Source organism: Scardinius erythrophthalmus (genome assembly GCF_964197995.2).
Source record: "Scardinius erythrophthalmus genome assembly, chromosome: 5".
Lineage (NCBI taxonomy): Eukaryota > Metazoa > Chordata > Actinopteri > Cypriniformes > Leuciscidae > Scardinius > Scardinius erythrophthalmus.
In genome coordinates, this window is record NC_138225.1 from 37,482,153 (window position 1) to 37,507,328 (window position 25,176).

The 25,176-nt window shown below is 38.9% G+C and overlaps 3 protein-coding genes across 3 annotated transcripts in view; 1 reads left to right on the plus strand and 2 right to left on the minus strand.

The window, feature by feature from the left end:
* Positions 1-21,399, plus strand: LOC308690381 (xenotropic and polytropic retrovirus receptor 1 homolog; the record flags this gene model as incomplete). Its single annotated transcript, XM_081364782.1, has 12 exons — positions 1-225; positions 934-1,054; positions 2,438-2,625; positions 2,713-2,892; positions 4,430-4,592; positions 7,213-7,404; positions 7,489-7,649; positions 9,293-9,429; positions 9,659-9,844; positions 9,964-10,085; positions 19,495-19,653; positions 21,274-21,399. The coding sequence occupies 10 exons, from the start codon at positions 1-3 to the stop codon at positions 10,022-10,024; spliced, it is 1,614 nt and encodes a 537-aa protein (XP_081220908.1). The 3' UTR covers positions 10,025-10,085; positions 19,495-19,653; positions 21,274-21,399.
* nacc2l (NACC family member 2-like) lies at positions 11,587-14,636 on the minus strand. Its single transcript, XM_081365920.1, has 6 exons — positions 14,498-14,636; positions 13,361-14,205; positions 13,097-13,273; positions 12,857-12,962; positions 12,540-12,637; positions 11,587-12,252 (listed from the first exon to the last, which is right to left on the minus strand). Exons 2-6 carry the CDS (start codon positions 14,157-14,159, stop codon positions 11,717-11,719), a joined length of 1,716 nt encoding a protein of 571 aa, XP_081222046.1. The 5' UTR covers positions 14,160-14,205; positions 14,498-14,636; the 3' UTR covers positions 11,587-11,716.
* The window catches only part of qsox2 (quiescin Q6 sulfhydryl oxidase 2), a 19,801-nt gene continuing 10,783 nt past the window's right edge, over positions 16,159-25,176 (minus strand). The window contains exons 6-12 of the mRNA XM_081365919.1: positions 21,464-21,609; positions 21,225-21,368; positions 20,475-20,604; positions 20,229-20,351; positions 19,887-20,037; positions 19,455-19,643; positions 16,159-18,095 (exon numbers count right to left, since the gene is read on the minus strand). Of these exons, the coding sequence (XP_081222045.1) occupies positions 17,584-18,095; positions 19,455-19,643; positions 19,887-20,037; positions 20,229-20,351; positions 20,475-20,604; positions 21,225-21,368; positions 21,464-21,609 (1,395 nt within the window). The 3' untranslated portion in view covers positions 16,159-17,583. The remainder of the gene's footprint in view (positions 18,096-19,454; positions 19,644-19,886; positions 20,038-20,228; positions 20,352-20,474; positions 20,605-21,224; positions 21,369-21,463; positions 21,610-25,176) is intronic.

The window sequence follows — 25,176 nt, forward strand, 5'->3', positions numbered from 1 at the left end:
ATGTATTACCTACTGCATTTCTATATTACAGAGAAACTATCAGAAGCTCACAACAGACTGGAAACATTTGGGATCGTAGCTCAGGATGTTTCTGGATCCAAAGTTCAAGGAGATAATTGTGTCATCAGAACTTCCTCAACTATCAAAAGAAAAAACAATATAAAACAAATAAAAATGGCAGTTTGTGAGCTCTACCTGAGCCTGGCCTATCTGCAAAAATACCAGGTGGTCTTTAGAAATCTTGAAGATTTACATTTAGCAACACACACACACACACACACACACACACACACACACACACACACACACACACACACACACACACACACACACACACACACACACACACACACACACACACACACACACACACACACGCATGCATGCATGCACGTACGTACGTACGTACGTACGTACGTACGTACGTACGTACGTACGCGCACACACACACACACACACACAAGAAAGTTTGGGGTTAGTAAGATTTTTTTAATGTTTATGAAAGAGTCTCTTATGCTCAGCAAGGCTGCATTAATTTGATAAAAAATCAGTAAAACTAGCAAGATTGTGAAATATTATCATAATTTTAAATAACTGTTCTTTTTTAAAATGTAAAATGTAAAAGCATTTCTTATTATAATCATCACAGTTGTGCTGTTTTGTAGAAACTGATATTCCACAAAAAAAAACTAAAAAACTTTTTTGGATTCTTTGCTGAATAGAAAGTTCAAAAGAAAAGCATTTGTATTTTATAGAAATCTTTTGTAACATTATAAATGTCTTTACTGTAATTTACTTTACTTTACTGTCATAAAAAAAGAAATTGTATTGACCACAAACTTTTGAAAGGTAGTATATCAGTTATCCTTAATGACTGAAGTGGTATAAAATTATTTTCATTGTCCATATACATTGTGCTGGATTGTTTCCTAGGAATTTAATTACAAATGTTTCTGCAAGATCACCATAAAGTACGATTCAAAGTTTGCTTCTGAACGTGGCCAAAAATGGAGAAATGAGAGGCTTGACACATCTCTGCTCAACACAGACAGAGGCAAATGTGAACATCTCAACTGTTCCTTTAGTTCATTTCATTCATTACAGAACATCCAGTCTCAGTAAACTGAATGTAATTCTACAGAAGTTTATGATTCAGCTGGAGGGGGGTGACAAACTGAGAGCAATGAAAAGACTTGAAGTCCCAGCAATGGACAAAACACTGGTAAGACATGTGTCACCTGTGAATATGCTCCTGAATGAAACTCTTGAATGAAGTGGCTCTGAATCAGCAGTTATACTGAAAAATGCAAACAGACTAAGACTATTTATGAAAAGCAGACATTAAAATAAAATAACTGGCTTTAAAGGTTGTATTATTACCAAAACAAAGGATTCAAATCTTAAGTTTTTACTGTAGCCTACTGTTACAGAACACAACACAAACACACACACACACACACACACACACACACACACACACACACACACACACACACACACACACACACACACACACACACACACAAAATGCTATAGTAAAAAAAGTGATAAATGCAGTAAAGTTTTCTTATTTATCAAAAATCAGATTTTCAATTGTTAAATGACATCATTTGATTTATTAATTAACATGTTTCACAATTTTTGTTTTCTCATCCTGATATCATCCATATGCTTTTAGTTAAATATTACCTAAACGTTTTTCTTCATACTTAGGCTTAATAATGGAGAATTAATCTACAGAGGTATGGAATAATCTGCATCCTCTGTCATGATATTTTCATGATGTTGAAGTCCTTTTGGACCTTTAGTCCTTTAGTCAAAATTTAATATAGAAAGAAATGGAAGATACAGTAGACATATAGTGCATTTTTTGAAGCCTCTTACACAATATAGTCTTTTTTCTTCTGTACAAAGAAAGTCGGAGTGTGGATAATGTTTCGGATTGGCTTTGTTTGCGGCCTCATCCTGGCCCTCCTTACCATTTTAACTTTCAGAGGTTAGTAAATTTACAACCTCTATCCTACTATTTCCCACAATTCCTACAATTAATCACAATAACAATGGCATATAATTTCCAATATCTAGGTATGAGGGTCTCCATTCTATTATTAACCATTACTATGTGTGCAAAAAAATAATTATGAATAATTCTGTAAAAAAAACGGTAAACTAGTGGCAGCTGTATAGCAAGCATCATACCGTAAAAATACGGTATGTTACTGTTTTTGAAATTAACAGCTAAATACCGTTTTGTCAGCTACAGTCTGAAACTGTAATTTAACAGCATATACTGTAGCTGTTTAAACATTAACAGTAACACGTCATATTTTTACGGTATGATGCTGGCAACTACAGCTGCCAGTACTTTACTGTTTTTTTCCAGAATTATTTTTTACAGTGTATGTACTAATGTCCAATTGTTAACTTGTCTTGAAAGTGTTCAATGAAACAGACCTGGAACTTCTGAAGCCTCAGCTGAAGCTTTACAAGGGAAGTTCCCTGCTGATTGAGTTTTTCTTCCTGATCGGACTGAACCTGTACTGCTTTAATACTTCAGCAATAAATCACAAGCTCATCTTTGGACTGGATCCCAGAGACCACCTCTCGTGCTACCATATTTTTGAGGTGAGTTGTGAAATCATTTATTTGAGTTTGTTTAGTACTCTTATGATTACTGTGCTGAGGCCTCATATATTTGACTGTGTAATGCAGATGGCCGGGGTTCTGACTGTGTGCTGGTGCGCTAGTGTACTGGCTAGTCTTCATCCTCCTGTGCTGTCAATCCCACAGCAGCTCCACCCACTACTTTTTCACAGCTTGCTCCTGTTTCTGCTTCTAAACCCCTTCTCCATATTTCATGCTCAGGCTCGTCGCTGGCTCATGGTCACAATGGTAAGATATGACTAAGATAAGATTAATGCAGGGCATTAAGACCTGACTTTTGATTTTATTCACTCCACTTGTTTGTGTAGCATGTCCCAGACAAACTGTTAGTCTGTGTTTATGTGATGGAAAACTTTCATTGACTCTCTCTGCAGGTTGCATTGATAGTTCGATTAGCCAGTAGGTGCTGACAAATGTCTTGAGTGAGTCACTGAACAATTAATTCAACCGATTTGTTCAAAACAATTCATTAAGGAATGAAACAAGTGACTTTGGGTGCTTCTCATTTCTAATTTGTGCATCCTTGTTTCCTTTCCTCGAGAGTCAGCTCCACTCCCCTTAGTATGCAAGGGAAGGCTGCAAGGAAAGAAAATGAGGACAGAGGAATCGAAGGAAAGCTTATTTGTATATTGGAATATTCTTGATCATTCGAGCGTCACTTCGAAGCGTCATTGCTTTGCTCATGTTGTTGAAGTTTGGTTATTTAAAGACATTTTTAAGAATGTTTATTGAAACTGCAAAGGAAAAGCATAAATTAAAATTATTGTGACAGATGTGAAGGGGGAGGAGAATGTATACCAGCGTCAGGTTTCTCAAAAAGAAAGACTTCTGCATAGGATACACCTGTGCATCCTCGCTCATAGCTCCTCTGGAAGTTTCCTCACTCCTCATGCCTCGCCTCCTCATAGTGCAGTTAGAGGATTTAGATGTCCTTCAAGATGGCTTTCTTTGATCGGTTTCCGGGTCACAGGAAACAAGGAAGCATCAATTTGAGTATTGAGAAGCACCCTTTCTTTACGAGTGAGTCATTGAATCATTTATCCAACTGATTTGTTCAAAAACATGAATTTATTAAGGAACAAAACACCATTACTGTGTTCTAATTATAAGTTACTATTACATTTTAATTATATATTACAATAAATAATATATTCTAACCATATATTGTTATTCATTTACATAATTAATATGTTACATAGAAACATGTAAGCAAAAGAATTGCTTGTCCCAAAACACTGCTTGTTGAACCAGCTTCACCAGCTCTGGTTTGCTTGAGAACAGCATGACTATGCTGGTCCACCAGCTAAACCAACACTAACCAGCATAAACTAGCCTGGACCAGCATGGAATTCATGTTGGTTTGCTGGATTTTTCAGTAGGGTACACATTTGTTATCATAGTATTTTAATTTAATAATCATGAACATACTAGTTTGTAGCACAAATAGTTTTACCATTTACTGCACTTTTCTATTCTTATAGTTATTTACCAATAGTTGCTGATGAATCTGAGGTTGCATGCATTTCTAGAAAGCATCCTTATTTTGCAAAGCAGAAGAAGCCAACCTTGGCAGACATTTTAATGTTTGTGTTGAAAGTTTGTCTGTATTAATAACTAGGGTAGATATGTTGTCAACTATAGTGCCTTGCTGTATCTTTTCTGTAAAATGTTTTGCAATAGCACATATTTTATCAGCAGTGGTCTCTAGAGAATGCATCATCATACACAATGTCATCATTTATACATTAAAATACCCATATCACAGTGTAAGGTCTTGGCAGCCCCCTTCCAGCCTGTGGGCTTTTCAGAATGCTGGCTAGCTGATCAATTCAACAGTCTAAGCCCTCTGTTCCTTGGCTTGAGGGATCTGCTGTGCTTCTATCAGATCAACTGGAGAGATATGTGGTCTGACAGCCCTCCATCCGCAGGTAAGAGGGGCCTAATCCTAAACCTCTAATTGCTACTGAATTTGTGTATTATATTATAATATATTATATAACATTGTCAATAGATAAAAAAAAAACAACTAATCAATCACACCTTAAAACATTAAAACATCAAACATTAAAGATTTTAATATATTTTTATATTGTAATAATTTCACATTTCATTTCCAAATTAATGTAGAAACAACATAAAGACAGTAGCCTATATTTAATGGCATTTTTTTTTATGAAAAAAGGCCAGTATCACCGATGCCAATACTACTACTGATGTCTCTATGAAATTATTTTTTTTCTCTATTTTAGCAATTAATTATAGACATTCAGCATTACAGTATAATTGAAAGCTATAAATTTTAACATTTATTTGGCTTTAAAAAATATAACAACTTTTAATTCAAGTGAACTTAAAACAATCTTTACAAAAACCCTTTACAGTAAATGTTGCATGTCCTTTAATATATCAGGGCTCAATGTGTTTTATTGACCCAGTCAGACCAGTTCAGAAGAAGTAATTGTATTCATTGTTTTTGACCTACGTAACCTTGTAAACAGTGCTTTAAGATTTTTTAGGTAGGTCAAACAGGAGGATATATACAGAAATTGTATAAAGTTATAGTTCTGTATAGTTATAATGCTGTCATATATTTTAATTGTATCCCTTAAAACTCATCTTTGATCACCAAAATTACATATTTAAGTAAAAAAAAGAAAAAGAAATTCTTAATGCCTTAAAATAGTTTGAATGTAACTCTACACCCTTGCCTCATTTAGTATGCGGTTCTATGAATATGAAAATTAGCCCCGCCCCCACTCTTGACCATCACACATTTACGTGATTGGTTACAAGGTAGTTTGTGACGTCAGAAACACCAGCGATTTCAAAACGCGTTTTTGAGACTGTCTTTGGTTCATTGCTGTTTTAAAGCTGCAGTCCGTAGCTTTTTTGGGTTAAAAATTATCCAAAATAATTTTTTTGAGCAAGTACATAACCAGCCAGTGTTCAAAACTATCTGCTGTAGCTCGATTCAAAATGGTAAGCTTGTAATAATGTTTTTAATTCCAGTGGTACTGGTGGATTTCTGCAGGAATTTCGAGCATGTCTTTGCGTCATTACGTCTTATCTGTGCACATAAAGAAGGGGTCTCGGCAAGTAGGTTATATTGCGCGTGAGGATGTTGGTGGTGGAGATGTATAGCCTTTTCTCACAGCACTTAATATAATTAAACTTAGCAATTTAATGGCGGATCCAGAAAGGTTCAAACGACAATCACCAGTGACAACTGGAGATTCACCCATTGTAAAACGCGAAAGACTTCGGAGAAAAAAAAGAGACTGCAACCGGGCCCATATGCGAAAACAAGGAAAAATATCTGAAGGGCATTAAATGTAGTCACGCAATTCTGATGTTGTTAACATTAACAATTTGAGAACAAAGTATAATTTGCACAGTTTGATGTCACGTGATATGATAAGCGATCGTTTGATTTAATCGGCGCGATTTACTGCAATGCTTTTTTCCCCTTAGTTGGTCAGAGCAAAAGTGGATGTTACTCACTTGTTCAGATGACATTTTCCGGTGAAAATTCTTATGTTGGTCATACTTCCAAAAAGTAGAATCTGTGATTGCGAATGACGGTATCCACACCACCAGCGCGGTGATTGACAGCCGCACATTCTCCTCAAAACATTGGATTCATCCGTGCAGTGCCGTGCCGAGGCAACGCACGTAAAGTTGATAATTCCGCGAATAACTGCAATTGCAGATTTCGAACAGAGATGGCGACAAAGAGAAAAAACTGCGGACTGCAGCTTTTAGGAGAAAATACTCCGAAATGGTGTTGACTTATGCATTTGCACTTGGCTTGTCTCTCGAGTTTTGCTACTGTTTTACCTTCATATTAATCATATTAAAAACACCACATAGACATATAAACAACATTAAATACTTGATTTTCACCACAGGGGGACTTAAAGTCTCAAAAGTCTTTATGACTTAAAGGGACTTAAAGCCAACTAGTCTCTCCCTATGGAGGATCCCACTACCACTCTACAGATAAGGCGTTGTCGGGAAAATTCGTCTCGCGGTCCTACCCCAAAGCAACAAATAAAATAAAATTCCTTATCAAAATTTATAAGGAAAGACAAGTATTTTGTTTAGGCTTGGCTTGTAGGGAATTCCAAACCTGCATATATTCTAACGCACATAACTATAGAACCCATTCTAAATGCGCATGTGACCGCCATCAGCGTTTCTCACAGGTTCGCGTTTAAAGTCTGTGTAGAGAGAATGGTGTCGTCTTAGCGGCCCCTAATTTAATAACAAATGATCATTGCGACGGAACCAAATCAATTAAAACTAACTTTAGATGGAAATAACTTAACTCTGCTGTAAAGCCGAAACAATCTCTGTTACCTTAAATTATACGCTTATCTCTGTAAAGCTGCTTTGAGACAATCTACATTGTTAAAAGCGCTATATAAATGAAGATGACTTGACTTGACTTAAAGTAAAATGAAGTTTTAGGACAGAACTACTTCAACCTCAAACCTCTTTTTATTCCTGTGATGTTTTTTAGTTGAGATTTTCTTCTTTTTGTTACAGTGAGTCTGGACTGTGGACAGTATAATATGGCTGTAACCTGTCTGATCCAGTGTTTTCCACCATGGCTTAGATTTGCACAATGCCTGAGGTGCTTCTGGGACACTGGCCACTCACTACATCTCCTGAATGCAGGAAAATACTTCACTGTATTTCTTATGGTCACATTCGCCGGCCTCTATAACATGGCTAGGGGTACACAATCAAATAAATAGGTATCATTTAGGATTCTTGAAAATGTTATGATGCTCAGTCTATTTGTGTGTATATGTGTAATAGAGAGATCTGCCCTGCTTGTGGAAGGGAGGATATACCTGTACATATGGGCCGTGGCTACCTGTACGGGTGTTCTAGTTACAGTGAGTTGGGATTTAAGGATGGACTGGGGATTACTTCAGGGAAACGGCCTGCTAAAAGACAAGTTGGTGTACTCTCAACAGGTAAGTTAGTATAAAAATTATAACATAATTAGAATTGGCCCTCCGACTGAGCCTGGTTTCTCCCAAGTTTTTTTTCTCTATTCTGTCACCTGATGGAGTTTGGATTTTTTGCCACTGTCCACATGAGGACATTTTTTTTTTTTTTTTTTTTTTTTTTGCAGAACTGCTTTATAGATGAAATGTACTTATTTAATTGATGATCTTTACAATGGAACTGAATCAACACTAAACTGACTTCATCTGAACAACAGCCGAAATATTTTACTCCTTCATATTTATATTCTAACAATGATAAATCAGTGGTAGATGATGAGACAGAGTTAGGAGAATTTTGTGAGGGATGGGGCACTGCTACGACTTTGTGCGGGCTGTTTTGTTTCCAAGGTGATAGATTGGCAAATCTCTCCAAAATTGTGGCCAGTTAACAAGAACAACAACAACAACAAAAAAAGAATCAAGCATTTTCCACCGATTGAAAACCTAATAGGAATATCTTGAAATGTTTATTTTAGGTTATATATACTGGTTATATATACTGCATGGTGATTGTACATGCAATTGATTGTCTCTTTGATAGTTACATCAGCACATGCTGGTTAACATGATATTTATGTCAAGTCAAGTCACCTTTATTTATATAGCGCTTTTTACAATACAGTACAGATTGCATCAAAGCAGCTTCACAGTGATAACATGAAAATAATACAACAAAGTTTGTTTCTGGAAGAAAATTGCGTCATCGTCCACCTTAAGGCAGATCAATAATATTGTTGAATATTAAATGTCTCAGCCAAAAGCCAAGGCAACTGTTATGCAAACAGACTGTGAGTTAGTTTGCTAGATATTTCAATTAACTTGTAATTAACATGTTTGTATATAGTACAAAATAAAAATGTAAAGTTCTTCTAACTTGATCTATGAGTTATTTAACTTAAAAACTTGAGTAAGTTTTGAGTTAATCAGCATCCACAAATGTTTTGAATATTCTGAATTTATCAGGTTTTACAGTGTACTACAGTGATTTTCAAGTATAACAGTGAGTGTAAAGTATATTTAAATAGGATAGGCATATTTTGAGTTTTGGTATTAATGCTAGTTTTTGGGCTAGTTTAATTAGGCTATTTTTGATTGGCCAAAAGGGATGATTTTGTTAAACAGATCTGGCAACCCTGTTAAGACAGCAGTCCTTATTGACTTTCACTATATTGAAAATAGTGACCATGACATTATTTAAAAATTCACCTTTTAGTTAGTGAATAATGAAGAATATAATTTTTTGGTAAATCTTTCCTTTAATGTATGCACAAGCCCACACATTAAACAGGTATTTGAAGGTAATTCTCAACAGTAACAGTCCATAATCTAAGTTACAAAAAACATTTAGCAGTAGTGATACTGTTTACTAAACCCTTCTGCTATCACTATTTGAGATCAAGCATTACTCGGTCAAATTGACCATATAACAGCTCAAAGTCCCATTTTGTTGTGCATGATTTAGTCTGTTTGGTGACAGTGAAAGCCATTATCACTGGCATCTCATGAAGGTTCAGGCTGAAAAGGTGCCACTAACTGAATCTCTTTTAGAGGGTATAAGCGGTCAAACTGTCCTGCAACTGCTCTTATTGAGAGATGTGCTCTTGCAGTTGTACTACTATGCAGCCATGCTGGCGGATGTGCTGTTGCGGGTCTCCTGGGCTATAAATATCCTCCTGGCTCAGATGAAGGATTCATCTGCAGCTGCCACTGCAAGTGCCCTGCTGGCACCACTGGAAGTCCTCAGGTTCGATTTCAGTCACACGCTCTAAGCAACTTGTAATCCAGGATGATCAGCGCAAATAACATTTTGCTGTCATTTAATTTTAACGGTGGCTGCTGACTCATAGGAAAAATATTCAGTATTAGATTGTACTTTGAGCAATCTCATTTCAGGAAAGGTTATCTGATTATTTAGCAGAATATGTCTTATTTGGTGTATTCTTTTTCTTAATTCTTTCTTTCTGTTCAACCAGACGTTGTATTTGGAATCTCTTTCGGCTAGAGAACGAGCAGCTGAAGAACTGTGAGAAATGTTGTGCTGTTCGTGAATTCTGGAACATCTGGAGGCATCTGGAAAAGGATCAGAATGTGATGTATAAAGACCATAACAAAATCACCACACATGGCACAATATGCTGTTTACCTTTCCCAAATCAGAGGTTATTGTCTGGGACAGCTGCTGAATCTGTTCCATCTTAGCAGTGTTTGTTTGCTTGTTTAATAATTCAAAGAACATAGTCAATGATATCTGAAAATGAACAATGTTGTTCTTTTGCAGGGTAAAGGAGTCAAAACTGCCTGCTGGGGGAACAGATGCAGAGATTCGTCCATGTATTTAAAGAAGAAAATCTGTCTGTATGGAAATGAACAAAATTCATTTGAGATAGTTGTGCACTGCAGGTAGGCAAATGAGATGTTAGATAAGGAAATTATAATCCTATCAACCATAATTAATTCTGCAATTATCTCTGTATATCTAGACCTCATTGAGACATTTCACATGCATTTACTGCATTCAAGTAAAACTGAGCTAATGTATTCATGTTTTATCTATTAAATCAATTTCACTGTAATGAAGCAAAAGCCCTTTTTTATCAAACAATAATGGTGACCAAATAGGCATAACCTAATTATCCCTCAAAATAATCCTTTCCTTTATTTCACTTCCAAAAACAATCATACAATCGTGTTTCAAATGTCCAGACCAGCTGATATGCAGAAAAAACGGGAAAAAAAGAAAGAAAAAAAAACAGGCAAGCATTTACTATACAGCAGCTTGAGAACAAGAGAGATTAAAAAGCTTGAGAGGGAAAACTGAGAGTCCAGGCTACTCTCTAGAGAACTGTTGTTCTCTGTTCAGCTTCCCTTACTGTACTGAACTCAGCAGTCCCACAGTCAGCTTTGTACATAGCAACCCCACTGTCCGACTGGAGTTAAAGCAGTATAGTTGATTTCTGAAGCATGTAAGTTGTGTTATATTAAGGAGAGCCTTTGTCCTTCACTTGTTTTTGCCATGCAGAAGTCCATAATCCATTTGTTTCTGTAATTGGCAAGACTATTTAGTCAGAAATGCCAGAGCTTGTGCATCACATGCATTCATAAAAAACGCACTGCCGATTGCCTTAATGTACTGAGCTTGAATATGTGCCTGCATTTACGTATGCTAAGTGGCTCCATGAAAGAACCTTACAATGTCTTATACAGTCATGCTCAGATGTTTGCAAACCCCTTGGGGAATCAGACATTTGTATTTATTTTTTATTTTTTTGAAAAATAAGATAAAATCCTATTTTTTTTTATTTACTGCTCTGAAGAAGCTGCATAACACATATTTATATTTTTATAAGAAAAAATAATAACTTAAATTACACAAAATATCCTATTCAGACATTCACATACCTTTGATTCTTGATATTGTGTGTTGCCTCAAGCATCACAGTTTTGCACAAGTCCCTAAATTGTCCATAGTGGCAAAACTGGATCTCAAAATTAGATTTCCGATGTAGGGAAAAACTCAAATGTGCAGAGCATGCTGGGAAACCAAATAACTTACAGGACCTGGAGGCTTTGTCAAAGAACAGTTTTACTGCTCAGGACAAACCATAAATTCATGCCCAACTATCACAAAAGTCTACAAACACTCATTGATGCTTGAGGCAATATATGATATTAAAAACCAAGGGTATGTACATTTTTGAAAAAGATCAGTTATTGTTTTTCAGTTTATTTAGTTAATATGTCTTGTGGAATATGTATAAATATATGTCAAATAGCTTCATAAGGACAGTAATAAATTAAAAACATTTTGTAGACTCTGCAAGGGGAAGGGAAAATTGTGAGCACAACTGTATTTAATGCAGACGTTCTTCAGTATATCCTGGAACATTTTTTTTTTTTTTTATATGTCCAGATTTCATGATCATGCAGCTTTAATTTAATGTTCAGTGGCATGGGAGATTTGCCTTTATTGATAGTGATCCTTTTTGGTGTGAGAAGCTGCCGACCAGTTTTTAAATCGTATGAAGTAGAAGTCACTGATCCTCTTTAAGTGGTCTCTGTCTGTTCTGTTCCTCTTTCTGTGATCTGGGGCTGCTGGATGCCCGCTCTTTTTCTCCTTTCTTGCTGGCTGGGTTGAGAGCGAGCACACTGGCTGCTCTCTCGGGACTCTCCGGAAGCCTTTCAACTTCCTGCGGGTTGTCGGACTCTTTGGCTCGGCCTGGCTCAGTCTTGGCTGCTTCACCTTTTTGGGACCTCTCTTCCATATTGAAGTGAGAGCCATTCCTCAGTGTCTCTCTGCAGTCTCCATAGAGATGCTGCTCCAGAGTCAGATTTGACGCTGCCAGGTGTTTGAACTCTGACTCAAAGGGAAAGCCACCACCTGGATGGGTGGCTCCTTCCACCTGGCTGAGGACCGCAGTCCCCCTGTACACCTCGATCGCCTCTGGAAGCATGGACTTGATCTTGGGGAGCCAGCGCTTGCGAACTCTCCGGGCATTGGTGCACATGTCAGCGGCAATCACATTCATCTCACTTTCTTTGAAGTTAGGGGCAAAGTTCTGACAGTAGACTAATGACAAAACAGAGAGAAAGAAAAAACAGGAATATCAATGCTTCCAGTCAGCATTAAACCTATTTCAGTTCAATTTCAATGTGACATTTCCAGATGAAACAGTAGACAAGTTTGTGAGGTGTAACTGATTAGTTCATGAAAAGTGGAGATTGGAGGCAAGGAAAGATTTGATGAAAGATGAAAGCAAAGCTTTTTTGGAGCAAAGTAAACTATGGAATCATGCACACTAAGACCAGGCACACATACAAAATATGGTCAATTTTGTTTGCTTTAACATCACTCACGTTTCACTGTGTTGAGTATGCGGCTGTCCAGTGGTTTGCGATTTGGATCACAGTTGGAGGAACGTATTCCAGTCCCACAGCTGTCAGCAAGTGTATTCCTGCAGTCAAAATACCATAGTCAACCACTGGAGGGCACACACACAAAATTTTTCCAAAACACCATGCGGCCCCTACAGTTATCAAACACAATATACTGAAACATTTGAATATGAGGACATCTCTGCTTGGTTATTTTTACTGCAGAACTGAGCTCTTAGTATTTCAAACATTCTACAGATACACATACATGCTTGTTACACATTTGTAATGTTTCAGACCTGTCAAAAAAAGCAGCTAGAAGGCGTCTCAGCAGGACTTTGTGCTTGACCCCAGCACAGAGGTGACAGTTCATCAGCTGTCCACGAGTCATGAAGACACCAGATCCTTTCACAACACCAACAACAGAGAAACAAGGAGACCTTAGCTCTGAATCAGTTAATCAAATGACTCAGTCTGAACTGATAAATAATTCAGATGGACATGGAGTTTCAGACAGGCTGGTATTATTCAGGCCTCACCTCCAATCAGCTCTAGTCTCTCTCCAGGGTCGCCCTCTGTGTAAAGAGCAGGATGGCAACGGTAGCCGATCTGGCTGATGAGTCCGGCAGGCAGAGCCTCTCTGTCTCCTCCCAACAGCACACAGAAACGGTTCTCCAAGGACAGAGGCAGGGAGGACACCTCCATCTTCTCTTGCACTGGGAAGAGACACAAAAGATCACACTCACAGGAATGAATCTTGAGCTGCAACGGAGCGAAAGAGAAGTCCATTAAACGACATTTACTGCTATAGATCCCAGACGAGCCCCCAAAGATCTTTCCGTTTGTCAGGCTTTCGTACGAGTCGTCTTCAAAGTCCTCCTCCTCGTTTTGGTGTGAAGTTGGGCTGTCTGTGGTCGGGAGGCTAGAGGCACCGGGGCTGGCATGATCTCGGGTCGAGTGCTCGTAAGCATGCATCACGGGTATGATCCCATTCACACCTCCACTGGTGTAGAAAAGAGTCCCATTCCTTAAAGATCTGCCCCTAGGTCCCCTATCCTCATCTGAGTGCTTTAGCTCTCCATTCCGAGCACACACCGGGGTCTCCAACTTTTCTTCCTTGATCTTGCAGAGAGTTGTGGGCTGGTCGCCTAGCAACAGGGAGGAGTTGTTGTTATTTGGGCTAGGGGGATCGTCTGTGGCAGACGTCTGTGAGTCGCAGTACGGAGCGCTGGCCTTGAACATGAGGTCCATTCCCCGCTCCACGATGTTCTGGATTTGAAGATAGCCTGCGGTGTACATGACCATCAGCTGATCGCTGGCACTCACCGTCATCCGGCCCGTGTAGCAGAACGACAGAATCTGCTGGAAGCAGGATGGGGCCACAGATGAGGGCAACTCAAAGAGTGTCTGGGCACTACCGCTGAACAGATCACGGAAGTATAGGCTGCTGGCTGCTAAAACGGCGCGATGGGCCTTGAAGGCCTGCCCATTGACCATAATGGCCACATCGCAGTGCTGGCCCAGCAGCCGCTGTTCGTTCAGGCTGTCCAGAACAGTGCTGCCAAAGTTTGGAATCTCCATGTGCAAGAGTTGAGACATCATGCCCGTTTCAGATCTCTGGAAAAGACAGGATGTTCTCACCAGACATCTAAGACAGAAAAAAGTCAAAATGAAGGTGGACCGGCTTGATGAGGTAACAAACAGAAAATTACTACATTCAAAAGTCACACAATGTTTATCTGGTGCAGACACAGCAGAAAAATGCGACAGAAATGCTGCACAGCAACTCCCTTGGTAAACAGCTCTCTTCACCCCAACATTACTAGAGTCTCCATGTTTGGCAACTCAGCATAAGCTTGCCTGGAGTATTGAAAAGAAGCTGAAAAGTGACCCACAATCCCACCCGCCCACCCTCCCTCTCCACCCCGCCACTACCTGACCTCTATAGCAGAATCTTCCGAGATGAGAGAGAGAGAATGCGGGCAGGCTCCTCAAAGCAGCTCAGCATGAGGAAATGTAGCTTGAGAAGCAGAGAGATACGTCTCAATCCGTCCTCTTCCTCCTCGCACAGGACTGAATCAGAGAGAGGGAAAGCAAGCGTCTGTGTGCAATCGATGCACCATCTACTGTATGTCACAGAAAGGGGGAGAGAGGCTATAGGCACAGACACAGAGACTAGGGAGAGAGGGGGAGGGAGTGAGACTGGAGGAAAGTCATTTAAGGACACAGAGTGAGAGAGAGAGATCGAGCGAGAGACAGAGAAAGAGAGAGAGCCTGATGCGGATAACTGCCCTGCAGAGAGTAAACGTGTTCATGTGCGATGAAGACAAAAGACAGGCAAGGCAGAATGAGAGAGAGAGAGAGAGAGAGAGAGAGAGAGAGAGAGAGAGAGCAATGGCTCACTTTTATTTGAACATCACCACACGAAGAAAAGACAAGAACGGGAGCGTTTACCCCCGCATGCACCAACCCGAACGTGTGCAGACACATAATCCATCAGAAGCCGTCTCTGCCATGAGCGGCTCCGTGCTCAGGATTATTTACATTAAGGGCAGACAAATGGTGTGTGCCAGGAGAGCAGCTCTGCATTGCAGTCCCTGTCACAGGCTGGCATGCTCAGTACAGAGTCTGCATACCCAATCAGATGTGCCAACACGACATCAGACAGATACTCAACCGATAAGAGAAAGAAAAGAGATAGACTCAGCCTCAAAGCTGCCCTGAATGTCAGATCAGTACATCAAACCGAGAAGCATTTTAAGGTGGCACATATTAGATGGATGGCTCAAAGACTGTATTGTGCGAGTAAGTGTTGAGTACAGAGCAGTGGGGCAGTAAAGCAGCGTCTCTCAGCAAAGTGGGGAAGAAGGCGATGTGCTTCCGCCTCTGATTTGCTGGCTTTTAACGCTGAGACGCCGACGGGCTACGGCGTGAGTCAGCGCTATCAAAGATAAACTGCCGTGTTCCAGTCTTCTGTCTAATATCAACAGCAAAAAATTATAATAAATCAATAAAGTGTTGCAGACACACACCCTGCGAATGCTGCAAAACTAGCTGTCTGTCTTGTCTTTTTAAAAGCAGTGAAACTGTGTCAGCCTGGAAAAAAACAAAACGTGACACATTAACTTGTCTCTTGAAGAAACTGCCCTCAAACTTTTGTTTCCAGTGTGAAATGCTCACAGTCATTGAGGAAAACGTCCTCTTCCAGTCTGAAGAGATGAACATAGTAAGATAGTTTACATTTGGAAACAAGAGTGCCTGTGCAGACATCTGTTAAGTTGACAGCTGGAGCTCTAGTAATGGACAGTGTTAGTATGGTCACATGTATGATGTCCCTGGGGAGAACAGACTGCAGTCTGAGCTGGTGGAGAAAGGGAGACTCCATACTGCCTCCTAGAGGGTAAACACAGACTTGCAGCAATAGAAAACTTGAATGACCCATCAATGTGCTTAGACTTTAAGTTGCAGTTACACTGTGTTCTCAGAATGGCACATTCAACTGTTCTTCTGGAAAATGATCATTTAAGAATTGCTGCTCAGAAAATGCATCTCAAAATGAATATGTTTTACACCCCATGTAGCAAAAAAGTAGTAATGAATTCAGGAATTACACATTTTTATTTGATAGACAACTTCTTTATACAACTCCCCTGTAAGGACAAACTACATATATACAGAATACCCCCCCCCCCCCCCAAAAAAAAAATCTTTACATAAAAATATAATTCTTAAAAGCACAGAAAGTAATAAAAAAAAAACGTAATGAAATAATAATGGTAAAACACAATGTAATTAATAGCTATTCATTTGGAGTAGCTTAGAAGGCCATGTGCACATACTGTCACAACACAGATTTTAATAATATGCTTCATAAATATTTATCCTCAGGTCTCCATTAACACTGCTTCGATATATAGTGAAATCATGAGCTGAACACATTACCTCAAATCAGTCCACAAATCAAATGCTGATTAAACGATAAAAAAAAGTTCACAATATCAACACATTTTAATTCTGAACTTTGAATCCAGATAATGCTGTAGTGATATATATGTTGAACAATGAATGGTCTGTGATCAGGGATCCTCTGAATACATTATAATAATCTTCTCCCTTAGGGTTCAACATATTCTAGGAGCTCTACAACAAAATGCAGGAATTGTTACAGTTTCTCGGACCAGTTTAAAAAAAAAAAAAAGTAAATTCCAGTTCAAATGCATCCCTGCAATCTACAGAAAAAAAAAAAGTTTCAACTGTTTCAATTGATATTTTAAATCCCTTGCTGCAGAGTTACACCGATAAACCACTTATGAAGCTTTTCAACCAGATAAAAAAAAAAAAAAAAAAAAAAAATGGAATTAAGCCACAAGTCAGTAATAATAATAATAATGTGCCACTGTAGCTCTTCTTGTGACTTCACATGCAGAGTAAAAAAAAAAAAAAAAAAAAACGGAGTTCAAGCAGCCTATATAACAGATTTCTATGGACCATGAGAGTAACAAAACCGAGGGTTTTTCCACTGGTCATTGACTGGCAGTGTTACGTTTCACTGGCTTCTCAGCTAGCGACCTTGAGTGACAGAATAAATCAAGTTTCTCAAGTGTTTTTGGACCATCAATTAGATGGGGACAGAGTGACATTCAAAGAGAGCAATATATACCCTATGAGAAACTAACTTAGGATATATTATTTCAATAAAAATCTAGATAAATAATGTAGAATATTCCATAAAAATATATTTTGACCTAGGTTGTTCCTTTTTACTGTAATAAAATAGTTTCTCATGTTAAATAATCCTCTCTGTTTAGGGTTGATAAATCCTCACTAACACCTTGTTTGCACAACTAGGCCTGAGCAGAGCTTTCATCAATCATTAGTCAAGTTATTTCTTAGAAAATACGTCATAAAAACATCAACAACAACAATGCTCACCCCACCCCCTAAAAATTAAAATAATCAAATAAATTAAAAGTCTCCTTCAACACTTGGCACCTTATTCACAGTTTTCCATCTCAGTATTCCGCCACTATACGTAAGGACGGTAGTTTCTGCCTTTCCATCTCTTTGAGCGAAAGCGGAAGAAGAAGAACATGAACATGAGAAAGACGCAGGAGATGGCGTAGAGCAGCACACAGAGACTCATGTCCACGCTGGAGAATCCCAGACCCAGGAACGTCATCCCTGGTCTGGCTTCTATCTGGACACCAGAGTGCTTCTCTTCCGCACCATTGATACCAGTCCTCTTCTGGTGTTTATGAACATTCTCAGGAGAAGGTTTTAGGTTCTGGTTGAGGTGAACGTTGCTTTTAGGTTTGGTTATGGCTTTGGGTTTGTCAAGAGCCGGAGGGCCTGGCTCTGGTTGGCTGCTGCTGGAGTATTTTGGGGAGATGTTGGAAGCACCGTAGTGTTGTTTGAGGAAAGCCAGGACCATCTGTTCATCCCAGACGTGAAGGCCATCTTGCTCCTCATGGCATGTGGGACAGAGATCAGGAGTAGGCCACTGAGTCTTAGGAAACATGGGGTCCTCGCTCATTGAGCCTGCATAAAGAGTGCAATCAACTGTGAGGGTGACGTGGTTTCATGTGTCATTCTTTCTTTCCTTTCCTTCCTTTTTATTCCTCCCTTCTGGTACTTAATGTAATTTGTCCTTTTTCTTCCTTTGCCTTTTCTCTTTCTTCTCTTTACCTTTCTTTCTTTCTTTCTTTCTTTCTTTCTTTCTTTCTTTCTTTCTTTCTTTCTTTCTTTCTTTCTTTCTTCATTTTGCCTTTTCTTCCTTCTTTCATGTTGCTTCCCATTCTTCTAGCTTTCTCCCTTCATGTCCGTTTTCCTTCCCCCCCATCCAGTCCTAATTTTATTCTTTCTTCCTTTCCATTTTTCCTTCCTTCATCACAGTAATTATTTCTTTCTTTGTGTTTTTTTGTCTTTTGTCTTCTTTTCCCTTTCTTTCTTCCTGTCTTTTCTCCTTTCTTCCTTTCTGTCTCTTTTCTTTCCTTTCAGTTCTACTTTCATTCTTCTCGTCTTCCCTCCTTTCTATTCCCTTTGCCTTTTCTTCCTTCACGTCATTTCTCTTTTTCTTGCTTCCAGTCATGGTTTCTCTACATTTCTCATGTATTTTGTCCTTTCTTACTTTTTGTTATTTTTCCTTCCAGTCCTATTCATTCTTTCTTCCTTTCCTTTCTTTCTGTGCTTCTTTTTCCTCCTTCCTTCTTGTCTTTATTATCTACATATATTTGATTTCCCTTCTTCCTGTTCTTTTCCATCGAATCCTGATTTCATTCTGTATTCCCCTTCCCTTTCCTGTATTACTTTCTTTCACCTTTCTGGTCTCTTTCCTTTCTTCCCAGTCCTCTTTTCTTTCTCTCTTCATGTCCTATTTTGTTCCTTTCTTTCTGCCTGTCTTTTTATCCATTCTTCTTTCTTGCCCTGTTTCTTCTTTCATATTTTTCTTGTTCTCTATATTGTTCTTTCTTTAATACTACCCATTTTTCTCTTTTTCCTTCAGTACAGTATTTATTTATGCAGAAATATTTTGTAACATTATGTCTTTACATTAACTTTTATTCAATTTAATGCATCCTTACTGAATAAAAGTATTAATTTCTTGAAAAAACGAACAAAAAAAAAACACGTTTTAATCAGTACTAGTGTGTATGTTACCGACAAAGTGTGAAATCCCGGTATTGTATAGAATGCCTAGGCAATGTATAGAATGCCTGATGGTTTTTGGCAAAAATACATTACCTAATTCTTTACATTACCTAGGCATTCTATAGAATGCCGGATTACACACTTTGCCGGTAACATATATACTATGTCACCCATGAGATGGAGCAAGAACCTAAATGCACCCACATTCTGTAATGCAGTCATTTTACTTTAAATCCCTTTCTGTCTTACCTGTCAGTCTTGCATTAACCTGGTTGTGCTTTCTCCACAGCCACAGTACTGCCTCATCAACAGACTTGACCTGGTTCAGAGACTCCTGAGCCATCTCTTCAAAATGCTTCCCACACTCCTGGCAACCAAAGAAGGTCCCAATGTAGCGCCGCATGGTTTGAAGCACTGCCAAGGGATCATCCTCAAACCCTGAGAGGAGGTAGGTTTAAATTAATTGTAGCAATGTAGAAACATGAACTAATAGAAAACATTCACCAGATGACTGTTCTGCTTGCCACAGGCACAGTGACATATATATGCTTATATTACAGCAAAATGTATACTTAAAAATTAGCTTCAATTTACTTTCTACAATCACAATCACAATTACAACTGATGAGATCTCCAATATGTTTCTGGTTGATAAAGAGGAAGGGATTTCCCTGCTCATACCAGTGTTGGCTAAAGCGTCAGGTCGGTTGGCAGCTTGCACACTCAAAACGTGAAACAGTGTCCAGAGGGAGCAGGGATATCCTCTTAGTGCCACACTACTACCCTGGCATCCAACCCACTGCACTTGCTCACTTAGGTACAGGCCCGATATCTGAGAACGATACAAACAGAGCACTTTAAAACCACCAACAAACTGATTTATGCTCCTGTCACATACAAAAAAAATGACTAAAACCTTACATGTCATCAGGTAAAGAGACTTTATGAAGTATATTGAGCTTTTAATAGCAGAAGCAGCAGTGGTCTGCAATAAACAAGTTGTTTAATGGGTGACACTCTTACCCTCATTTTGTTGTTAACTAGGTCCAGAATAGCGTCATAGGGGATCTTCTCCAAAGGTAAACTGACTAGCCATTCTAACAACGTCTCAAGAAGTTTCACCACAGACTGGCGACCTGGAAATAGCTAAAATCAAAGGGGCCAAGTAAGATACAACCCTGTAAATTTTAAAGCTCTAATGAAAACAATTTCAGTGTGAGAAGACAGCTCTAGCGCACAGAAAAAGTTGTGTTTGTGTTAAAACACTACCTTGGCAACAACTGTTATAAAGTCCTTGAAGGTTTTTAGTTCTTCTCCTTCTAAGGTCTTGTGGGTGGCCAGTTCAACCCTCAGTAGATAATGTAAGCCAGACTCCAGATCTGCCATGTATACCTTAGACCTGAAGAAATATTAATACTGGTTACCTCGTCTTACTTAAAATTAAATCAACAGCTAGTAAAAAGTTTGTGGACATTCATTTCAACTGTTAAACTTCAGACATTTGGACTACTTAACATTTCACTGCAAATATACACTACTGGTCAAAAGTTTGGGGTCGGTAAGATTTAAAAATGTTTTTGAAGGAAGTCTCTCAGGCTCACCTACTCTGCATTTACTTAAATACAGTAAAAACAGTAATATTGTGAAATATTATCACAATTTAAAATAACTGTTTTCTGTTTGAATATATTTTAAAATGTAATTTATTCCTGTGATCAAAGCTGAATTTTCACATGATCCTTCAAAAATCATTCTAATTTGATTTGGTGCTCAAGAAACATTTCTTATTATCAGTGATGAGAATGTGCTGTTTAATATTTTTGTGGAAACAGTGATATGTTTTTAAGGTTTCTTTGATGAACAGAAAGTTGATTTTATATAGAAATATTGAGTGACAGTATACATGTATTTACTGTTACCTTTGATTAATTTAATGCATCCTTTAATTTCTTAAAAAAAAAAATAAATCTTACTGACCCCAAATTTTTTAACCGTAGTATCTGTATTAAAAAAACTCACTTTTTAAACTCTTTCCACTCCACCTGGGTTCCCTGCCCATTATTTCCAGGCTGAGGACGCTGCAGGGATGAGGTGGACTGCATCCTGTGGACTCCAGGGAGGAGTTTTAGGAAGGAGGAGAAGAAAAAGCGTAGCCTCTTCTGACTGTTAACACAAGCAAAAATATATCATTTACATGTGCATATACAGGGCTTCTATTTGGTAGACAACAATGAATTTAGCAGAGGTCGTTAACGTACACATTCATCACAGTGTGTGTGCCGTTGGGATGGAAGAGGTATGCTGAGGGAACTGAACTAATCCCTAGTTTCTCCATTAGAAGTTTGTCTGAGCTCAGAGCTCTCTTCACTGCTATACCCTCATATGGCATTAGGTCCAAAATTACCTAGTTAAAAAAAAAGATAAAGCATTAAATTAGAGCATTACAATTCTAGCTGCATCACTAATTATGCCTAAAGGGATCATTTAGATCATCATCTACTCACCCACTCATCGTTCAAAACCTATGTTATTTTCCTTTTTCCATGGTACACAAAAGAAGTCTGGTTTATTGACTTGTCTAAAGGCATGGATATACTTCATTTTCTGCATTCCACTCTGTCTCACACATAGCATAGTTTGAGGTTGTTGTTTTTTTTGGTAGAATGTGAATTATATCATAAAAACAAAACTCAGTAACACTTTACAATAAAGTTTCATTTGTTGACATTATCTGAATTAGTTAACTTTAACTAAAAATGAACAATACTTCTACAGCATTTATTAAACTTAATGTTAATCTCAACATTTACTACTATATTTTTAAGTTCATGTTAGTTGTTAGTTCATGTTAGATAATGCATTAACTAAAGTTAACAAATGAGACCTTAATGTAAAGTGTTAACCAAAATTTAAATAAGTTTAAGACTCATACAGCAAAATTAGACTACAACAATCAAGCTCCAAAAAGGACAAAAATGTACCTTAAAGGAGAACTTGGTAACTTTTTTAACTTAATAAAACTGTCTAGAAATCATTTGGATGGTTAAACAACCTGTTCTGGTGATATTGGTGACTTTCCCCACTCCTCCCAGCGTTCCCAGGCGGAAAACCAACCTTGCAACTTGGGGACTACCGTCCCGGCAAAATAGAAATTGGAAGTCTCGTGAGAAGCGAGAACGAGAACGAGAACGAGCGCGAAACACGAATCGCTTTACGGCAATTCAACATAAACACACAAGCATGTATGATGTATTACCAGATTACCCACCTCGGTAGACATAGCTCCACACGATACAGTTGGCTTGCTCCGATCAAAACAAACGCACATGAGCAGCGGTAGAGAGGGGGAGGAGGCCGCCGCAAGTGAGTTTTTTACGACCGTGTTGTGAAATATACGCCCCCCCCACAGCTGTAGGGGGAGCTCGTGGGGAAAACATGCGACAACAAAAGGGAAAATCAGCGAAGAAGTGACTAGAGTTCGCTAGAGTTGCCGAGTTCTCCTTTAAAAGTGGTGTGCATATTTTCTAAAACGATACAATAGCTTTGTGTAAAATAAAAGTCTCTGTTACTGACGTAACACTCGTTCCTTTAATGGAGTGAACGAAGATACTGACATTATGGGTCTTACTTGGGAGCCCCTATTACCTCTGAGTTAAAAAAAAAAATGGCCAATGAAATTGGCAAGTGGAATTTGCATGCCTAGCCACTCCCCCAGACATATGGATAAATAAGATGGCGGCCTGCATCCAGAGATGGTGTTCCGGCCATTCAGCGGGTAGTTCAAGGTTGTGGAAGGAGGGACATAATGCCTTTGTTACCTCCATCAGGGAATGAGGGTTACGACAGTAACCGAGATGTTCCCTTTCTATCGGTCACGTTCGACATTATGTCGATGCTGACATTAGAGGTCCCTATATAAAGTGACACAACTACTGAACTGCGTTACACATGTAAGCAAAGCAGATGCTGGCAAGCTGTAGTGAACAAAATGGCCTTGCCCAATCGTAACATTCCCAATGCCCCATGTAAGCTGAACAGTCCTTCTTGATGGAAAAGAGTGCTTCAGCTCATTTTACATTTTTTTTTTTTCACACTGGGGAAGCGTGCCTAATCCGGGTGAAAAGAGAGGCCACATCCTACCCATAGGGAGGTACATGTGGAATATGCACATATGGACTGACCCACAGGGCAGTGCTACATATGGATGAATCTCTGCGGTAGGTCCTACCTGGAAAGGTTTGGAGCTACAAAGTGAACAAAACCGGCGCAAGGCGAGCAGCACTGCCAGCAACTCCAAGCAATTGATATGCCACTGCAATCGAGTACAGTGCCTACTACATACAGCCTCCCAGCCAATTCTGGAGGCATTCGTTGCAACAACAACGTGTCTGGACACTTGTTCTAAGGGCACTTTGGCCTGTAGAAAAGCAAGGTCCTACACCAAGGGCTGAAAGTTCAGCGACAGATTGGTGTGATGGTCACACGATGTGTGCCATGGCGCCATGCACATCTCGGGACTTGGCTCCATTCAGAGAAAAGAGATGTTTGTGCACCAGGTCCTGAGCACCAGGTTCCTGTGTTTGCACAACAAATCTTAAGAGTGAGCTTGAATGAGCAAGTTGTTGAGATGATTAAGAGTGCGAATGCCCACTTCCCTTAAAGGGACAAGGGCAGCCTCCACAACTTTGGTAAAGATGTGGGGAGACAGGGACAGCCCAAAGGGGAGGACCTTGTACTGATACGCCTAAACCCTCAAATGCAAATTAAAGAAACGTCTGTGTCGAGGCAAAATCGAGACGTGGAAGTATGTGTCCTTCAGGACAATCACTGCAAACCAATCTTGGGGGCGAACGCATATGAATGTGCGCTTCTGCATTAACATCTTGAACGGGAGATTGTGAAGGGCACAATTCAAGACTCACAGATCCAAGAACGGCTTTAACCCACCAGCTATCTTGGGTACGATGAAGTAAGGGCTGTAAAACCCTGACTTCAGCTTGCCTAGAGGGACAGGCTCTATGTGTCATTTGCCAACAGGACCGCAATCTTCGCTCGCAGGACAAGGGCATCTTTGCCTGCCACAGAGGTAAACAGGACGCTGCTGAACCTGGGTGATGCCTGGCGAACTGGATTGCGTAGCCGAGTCTGATTGTCCAAATGAGCCAGCTGGATGGGCTGGGAAGCACTAGCCAGGCTATGTGTGAGCGGCACCAGTGGGAGAACTGACATACCCGCGAAGGGGCAGAGAGAAGGAGACGAGGAAATTGAAAGTTTGGATACCGCTGGTCAATGGAAATGAACTCTTTAAACCCTGAGGCGCTATTCAGGATCTTTTGTTTTTACACCAAATGACGTTTGCTGAAAATGACACTTGATGTTGATATCTTGAATGATATCTGGTTGTATGTTAGCGTGAAAAAAAAAAAGTCACACTCAGGATGTTTCGGGGTCCAGACAATAAAATGTGATCTTGTAACATAATTTAATGTTTTTTTTTTTTTTTTTTACTGTAATATCTCTTACTTTAGTAATGTTATTACTCTACATTTATGCAGTGTTGGGGGAATTTGAGGTATTTTTTATTTATTTATATAAATACATTTTAAATAAAAAAAAAAAAATAGGATAAATGGAGAAAAATATATACTTTTTTATATTTGTCAAATAATAAATAAATAAAATAAATAAATCAGCCACAACACAGAATATAAAAAAAAAATAGAAGTGAAGTGGCAATGATACTTCAGTACAAATAAAAGCTAAACTTTGAAAAAATTTTATTGTCATAGAAATTATTTTATAATGCCTTAACATAAATCTAAATAAAGAAAAAAACTTGTGAAAAGTGAAAAGATGTATACCCATGAGGAAATGGCAAATGAGCCACTGAGTAATGCTTTGAAGAAATGTGGATCTTTTTTAAAGTGAATTTTACACAAAGAATTGTTTTTTAATAAAAATATGTTTTAAT